At 37.1% G+C, this 7,175-nt stretch overlaps 1 protein-coding gene across 1 annotated transcript in view; it reads left to right on the forward strand.

The window, feature by feature from the left end:
* The first annotated feature begins 247 nt into the window (after nucleotides 1-247).
* The window catches only part of ttc21b (tetratricopeptide repeat domain 21B), an 11,651-nt gene continuing 4,723 nt past the window's right edge, over nucleotides 248-7,175 (forward strand). The window contains exons 1-16 of the mRNA XM_024286122.2: nucleotides 248-429; nucleotides 710-839; nucleotides 919-1,029; nucleotides 1,844-2,010; nucleotides 2,117-2,239; nucleotides 2,796-2,953; nucleotides 3,254-3,338; nucleotides 3,448-3,546; nucleotides 3,655-3,850; nucleotides 3,926-4,023; nucleotides 4,165-4,365; nucleotides 4,459-4,588; nucleotides 4,672-4,829; nucleotides 5,445-5,669; nucleotides 5,782-6,020; nucleotides 6,110-6,182. Coding sequence (XP_024141890.1) covers nucleotides 406-429; nucleotides 710-839; nucleotides 919-1,029; nucleotides 1,844-2,010; nucleotides 2,117-2,239; nucleotides 2,796-2,953; nucleotides 3,254-3,338; nucleotides 3,448-3,546; nucleotides 3,655-3,850; nucleotides 3,926-4,023; nucleotides 4,165-4,365; nucleotides 4,459-4,588; nucleotides 4,672-4,829; nucleotides 5,445-5,669; nucleotides 5,782-6,020; nucleotides 6,110-6,182 — 2,217 coding nt within the window. The 5' untranslated portion in view covers nucleotides 248-405. The remainder of the gene's footprint in view (nucleotides 430-709; nucleotides 840-918; nucleotides 1,030-1,843; nucleotides 2,011-2,116; nucleotides 2,240-2,795; nucleotides 2,954-3,253; nucleotides 3,339-3,447; nucleotides 3,547-3,654; nucleotides 3,851-3,925; nucleotides 4,024-4,164; nucleotides 4,366-4,458; nucleotides 4,589-4,671; nucleotides 4,830-5,444; nucleotides 5,670-5,781; nucleotides 6,021-6,109; nucleotides 6,183-7,175) is intronic.

Genomic DNA, 7,175 nt, shown 5'->3' on the forward strand with positions numbered 1-7,175 from the left:
GGATGCAAAAAATAAACTACATCAAAAAGAATATGAAGAAATGTTATTTTCCACATGTTGCATTTTCAGGATTTTTGTATCAATACTATATTCAATATAATTTTATGTTTTTATTTTGTGTTATAGCATAAATACAACACGAATTGGATTCACGGTTTAAATGCAATATTAAAGCTAGAGATTCGAGATGCTTCTGCTTGGGAAATGAGACCTGACAGTCCAAGAAGAGGGTTTAATAAACCCACTCGCTGTTCCTACGTTACCAGGCAACGCCAAAGCTGTTGAGCAAGATGGCGAAAGCCCAGCAATTGCCTCCATAATATAAATATAAAAAAGTAGCGTTCAGGACGAAATACACAGTTGAAAAGAACAAACTAACAACACAAGTGTACAATTTAGAACAAAATGGAGGACGAGGAAACGTTGCTGGTAAGTAAACAAACGTTTTAGTTTGAGTTCGTCGTAAGCAGGAGCTGAATAGCAAAACAAGTTTGGCCGTTTCAGTCAAATGAAAATAAATGGGGAGAAAACTGAGTTAGCTGTGCCTAGGTCAGGAGAAATTACTTTAGAAGAATGTTGCAATAAAAGCAGATTAGTAGTTTGTCGACAAAAAAAGCTGATTTTTAACAGCTAGCTCGGCTACATTTCTGTTTTTGTGCAGTCTACGTTAACAAATACAATATATTACCTATTTGTAATCATCCCACAGGCATCAATCCTATACTACTGCCATGAAAAGTACTACAATCACGCTGTAAAAGCCACATCAGACGCTCAAAGGAAATACACCAATGATCCCACATACATTTTCTTTCATGCATATGGGACTCTAATGCAAGGTGAGCTGAAATAACTATAACCTGCAAGAGACTTATTTTTATGTAACCCACTCAATAATATGCTAATAATTACTTTCAGATCAAATTCAAGAAGCAACAGCAGAACTGGACACAATAAGAGACGATCGGCATGTTTCTCTGTGCACACTCATGGCCCTTCTTTATGCAGAGAAAAGAAAAGCAAATCCAGGTGAGGCAGAACAGTTTCTCCTTTTCTTTCTTTCTTTTTTATTTATTTTTTATCCCAATTCATTCTACCATCGATTCAATTAATATAATAAATGGTTGTTTATGATGCCATTCATGGTAAAAATTGGTTCATTTTGAACGATCCAGTTCACTGAACCTAAATCAAAACAGGACATTTTTAGCGACAAATTCAACGAGATAAATACCTGGTACTGAACAGTGCAGGTGAATCATGTCGTTTTAATATTTTTTTTTACTTTAAAAAGAGATTGTTTGATAATGGTATCCAACACTATGTATAATTCTTATTAATTTACATATTTGTGCAAGAATTAATGGCAAATCCATTCAGCCGTTCAGCCTGCTGTTGTTTTTCCACATCAAAATAATACAAACATTATTAGAACATTACACCACACTGCATGGTCACATCTTTTTAAAATGCAGTGTTTCCCCACAGTGGACTGTAATGATGGATTGTTGATTTTTTTGCCATCACTTGTGTTTCCGCTTTGTTGGAATTTAGTTGTTTTTACGTTATAATAAAATAAACCTACCATGCCTCAATCCAAATGATAGTTTACAATATTTATATAATCGATTTATTTCATTTTAAAACAATTTTGTAATGGTATTTGACTCAATTAACAGCACCTCAGTCAGATCAATCTGGTTGGATTATAGGAATAAAGATGAATTAAGTCTATTAATTGTTACACCCCTAATTTGATCCCACAATTGTTATTTTGTTTGCTAGACCATATTAGAGAGCTAAATGTACAAGTTATTTGAAAAAGATTTCTTGTTGTTTGCAGACAAAGAGGTAATTCAGGAACTTGATGCAAAGATAAAAGAAGACCGTAAAAGTGCGCCTCCTAAGAGTTTGTACTACGCTGGGACCTTTCTCTGGCTATTGGGGCGAAATGATAAAGCAAGAGAGTACGTAGAACGAATGATCAAACTCTCCAATGGCTCTAAAGAGGTAAGAGTTCCGTCTATTATATTATGATGAAAAAAGTCTCATGTAAGTAATATTTTGAATCCTCAGGGTGTCTATTGTAAAGTGTTCAGTTATATTTGTTGTTTAGGGAATCATTCTCAAAGCTTGGATAGACGTTACTTCTGGAAAAGACTCCAATGTCCGAAAGGCTGGAAAGTACTTCGATGAGGGACTGAAAGAAGGAGCTGACGTTTTTGCTCTGATGGGAAAGGTAATGTGTATTACAAATCTATAGTGAGCCGCTTTTATCAGCCAGTGTTTAAAATTCCAGGATGTTATATTTCACACAAATCAAACTGGACATTTAAACTGGACAGGGTGCAGTTATATTTCCAACGGAAAATTCAAATCTTTATATGAAAATTTAGCACAAACAACATAGTTTATATTAAATTAAAAAAAATCATGTTTCCTACATTTCTCATGTTTGGACTATTTTTAAAGATCGTAAATCTAAGTTTTGATTCAATTTGAAATGGTCTTTTTTTTTATTTCAGTTTGTTACGTAATTTTCAGCTGCTGTAACATTTATTGTGTCTGGACTATTTAAATTTGTGTTTGAATTTTTCTTCTGATGATTCAAACTTGTCAAATTTTGCTTAAATGGAGATTAAATCTTACATTTCTACACCATAGCATTAAAGCTTTTGCTTCCTCCTCTTAACTTGGTTTGAATTTATGCTTTTCTGTTTTGCTTTTCTAAACCTTTTAAAGTCTCTAAATGTCTCTTCTTCCTCACTGATGTGTTTTGTTTTTTGTTATCTTAGGCACAGTACTATGAATACCGGCAGAACTACTCTGGAGCATTAGAGATAGTTAACCAAATCATAGTGAGTTCCCCAGGCTTTCTACCTGCTCTCATCAAGAAAATGAAACTAATGCTAAGCCTTCAAAACTGGGATCAAACCGTAGACACGGCAGACAGGTAAGTGATGAATTGTGTTTTGGATATTCCATTCTTTGGTGTGCTGGACAGAAGGCAGACTGGTTACTTCCAGTTTGATACCACTGACGTCTGCTCCCTGATCTTGGTAAAGATGAAGGAGGATTCTTCACACTCCTCCAGAGTACCCTCTCCATTCCTTTTAGTTTAATGTTATTTGACTGGCAGCTCAACACTGCACTGCAGGAGTATCAGATACGCCATTTCTATTAATAATAGAAATCATAGCTTATCAAATGTAAAGGATAGACTTCACTGACACCACCTTGTGTTGTGTTTCAGGCTCTTACAGAAGGATAAAAATAACCTGGAGGCCCTGCGGATGCTAGCACTGCATTCTGTGTGCAGAGATGGGGATTTCACTGAGGTAGCGCTTCATATTTTCATTTTATTTTGTTATAAATTACAGAATTACTTCATAAATAGATGGAATAGTTGTAATTATCTTGTCATCTCTTCACATGTCTTATTAACAGGCAGCAAAGCAGCTCTCCAACCTTATCAGCAGCTTAGACATCCTGGAACCAAACAACCCGGAGCTTTTCTACAGAATGTCTCTTGCCTTCACTCGTGTTGTGAGATCCGTTTTCAGCATTTTTAGACTGCAGGGAAGGAAGATCTCTTTCCATATCTTCTCTTGCTTTGTTGTTGATCCTTATTGTTGTATTTTGTTTGCATGACAGTGTGGGCGCAGTAAAAAAGTCATCGAGCTGACATTCAAAATGGTGGAAAAAGCCTTCTCGTTGGCACCAGGGGACCCCGATTTAGCCATCGAACTGGGCTACCAGATGGCTCTAATGGGCAGAACAAAGGAGGCTCTAAAGTGGTACAAGACTTCTACATCCAACAAGGAGGAAGCTAGTATTTCCGCTCTGACTGGTAATCTCTCCAGATTGATGCTTTAATCTAAACTTCCTCCCTTCATACTATAGATTTCCTGCTGTCTCTTTTCAGGTATAGTTCGCTGCCATCTGATGGAGGGTCACGTTGACGACGCAGAGCAACAGTTGGAGTTTCTCACAGAAGTTCAAAAGTCCATTGGAAAATCCGGGGTAAAAACTTTTTAGCGTAAATATTTATATGTTGAAGTACTTTTCCCTATTATTCTTTAACAATTTTAAAATTGGTATTTTCCGTTCCCATTCACTTGACTTTGATCTATTAATCCATATTTTTTTGTTTTTTTCCTTCAGGAGCTCTTGTACCTGCAGGCCGTTCTGGCGGCGAAAAAGCGGCGGTCCCCGGAAGAGGTGACCAACCTGCTGAACGATGCAGTGGACACCCACTTTTCCTCGCTGCAGGGCCTGCCTTTGGGAGTAGAGTATCTGGAGAAGATGAATCCAGATTTCCTGCTGGAAATCATCCAAGAATATCTCGCGCTCTGTCCTGCAAAGGTAGAAAATTGGCTAGGTTTGTGCAGTAAAATCTCTGGGTGTTGCATTGGAGCAGTTTGGTAGTTCAGAGGATTATTTTTTGTTGGTTTGTAGCCTCCTGCCGCGGGCCAGCCTCCTGCACCTCAGCTCCAGCACTGTGCCAAACTGTTGGATACTGTGGTAAAAATTATTCCTGGTCTTCTTAATGCAGTTTTTCTGATGGCCAAAGTCAGATATCTCTGTGGTAAGGATGTTCGATTTGTACCAGCTTCATATTTATTTAAATTTTTTTGCATCTTAAAAGGCATGAATGTTGTACTTTTTCAGGCGATATCGATGCTGCTCAGAGCAGTCTACGTCACTGCCTAGACCAGTGTCCATCTCATGCAGACGCTCACCTTCTAATGGCTCAGATCCATCTGCTGCAGGGAAACATAACTCTGTGCACCCATTCTCTAGAACTCTGCCTCAGCCAGGACTTTGAGGTAAGATCATGGCTTGCACATTAGTCATAACATCCCAAAAATAATGGTGTGTTTCTGTGCAATATTTGCATGGATAGTCCACTTTGTAACTACTTATGTGGATTTACGAGAAGACTTTCTTTTCCTTGTAAATGACTCAGCTGGGGATTTATTTAAAATAAAATTACAGCAATATTCATAAAAATAATTATACAGTAAAAAATAATGTAAAAAAAAGCATTTTGTTTATGGGAAGATGTGAATAAACACTATCTGTATCCTTGATTTGTTTATGCACTCGACTCCATGTATTGATCCGTTCTAATGCACTTAGAAGGGTTTTAGCACACTGAAGTTAAGATCAGATTGTATGGAATTTGTATAGGGATACTCTGGAATACATTGAAGCTTATCAGCAATGAAAAAAGACCATTCTTTTTTATTTTAGTGAGCAAAAAGCAAAGCAGAGTCCAAACCACATGTCATTTGGTGACAGAGTGCAGAGTCAAAGTGGAAAAATTTCAAAGAATCTAAGTTTTTTTAATTGAAGTTTACATTTTTTAGCAGTCAGAAGTGAAATTATGCTCGTGCCGACTTTGTCTGCCCAAACCCCAGATTGCCTTTTGTTCTTTCTAGATTCGAGGCCACCCGCTCTACCACCTGATTATGGCCCAGGCTAAGAAGAAAATGGGCGAGCTCGCAGAGGCCATTCAGATATTACAGATGGCCATGAGTCTTCCAGGTGTCCGTAGAGCTGAATCTGCTTCAAAATCTAAACAAAAGAAGATGGAAATCAGCTCTGCTGACTGTGTTTCTATCTTCTTGGAGCTCGCTGAGGCCCTGTGGCTCAATGGACAACAGGTGACTGAATTTAGAAATGCTCCGGTACAACAGTTTAATTGATTCTAATGTAGCATCAGGATTGGAAATGCATATATATTTGAGAAGCTAATGATTAGTTTTTGTGTTTTAGCATGAAGCTGCAAAGGTGATGCAGGACGCCATTAACGAGTTTTCTGGGACGTCTGAGGAGCTGCGAGTCACCATCGCCAACACAGACCAGGCCCTGCTGCGTGGAGACGCTGAACTGGCACTGAAAATGCTGCGAAACATCACCCCTGAACAGCCCTACTACATCCAAGCAAAAGAGAAAATGGCAAACATATATCTGACGCACAAAAGAGAAAAGCGGCTGTATGTGAGCTGTTACAGGTGAACAAAAAAACTGAATTCTGTTTAATATTACCAGAAAAATACAACATGTATGTAACATAAATACTGTGATGGAATCTTTTTAATAGAGAAATTGTGGAGAAGCTGTCCAGCCCTCACACATATCTCCTTCTTGGAGACGCCTACATGAACATTCTGGAGGTAAGAAGAATAAATATGCTCTTTAAAAGCATTTTCTTACTTGTTTTTATGTTAGAGAAGTTGCATTTTTAAGTGAACTGTACGTTTTCCTTTAACCATGACCAGATTTCAACAAAATCTCTAACTTAAATCGCTGCATATTTTAGGAGTACATAGAGACAAAGATGTCTCATTACTAATATTCTGCTTTTACTCAGTTTTTGATGCTATCTCTTTCTATATTTAGCTTTTCTTTGTTATGATCCTAACATTTTTATTGCCACAGGAATTGCTCTTCTTTGAAAACTTGGGAGGAAGAAAGTTTTCTAAATGTTTGGTCTTTTCTATTTCTTACTGTTTGTTTACTGAATACTAAACATGTTACAATTTTATAAGCTTCTACAAACATAACCCAGTACTTTTTGGTGGTTTTATTGACATTTTTTTAGCTTTCTAAGTAAAGAATTAAGAAATATGATACCTTGCAAATGTTTGGTCTGTGTTTGTTTAAACTTAGAGTATTCATGAAGAATAAAGCAGCTAAATACACATTACTTTAATCTGTATTTATATGTAACATTTTTAAATTCTAGATTATGTCGTCGTACAAGTTTCTTCATTGGATTTTACCTTTAAGTCCCACTCCAACTATATTTTGTTCAATTATAGAATTCCTCCCAGTACTTTTAATTATGATTTTGCAGTTTTTTGACAAAATCGAAAAGCCTGGGACTTTTTTTCTAAGACATATTCTCTGCAGTGCAGCAAGAGCTCACCTCTGAGTTGTGGGCGGGGCTATTGGTGCTGAAGTAAGCCTCCGCTAATTAGTGTAGCCACAAAAAAAAAAATGGAATATTGTACATTTTTGAGCCAGATTCCAACTCGGATTAGGAAAATGAAAACATTAATGGATCAATTAGTCTGCAAATGGATGCAGCAGAATTGTAGCAGAGAAAAGAGACTTTGGCCTACCCATGGCAGTAGCTGTGTCACAAACTTAAGCTTTTTCAAACA

Source organism: Oryzias melastigma, linkage group LG21 (genome assembly GCF_002922805.2).
Source record: "Oryzias melastigma strain HK-1 linkage group LG21, ASM292280v2, whole genome shotgun sequence".
In the NCBI taxonomy this organism is placed as follows: domain Eukaryota; kingdom Metazoa; phylum Chordata; class Actinopteri; order Beloniformes; family Adrianichthyidae; genus Oryzias; species Oryzias melastigma.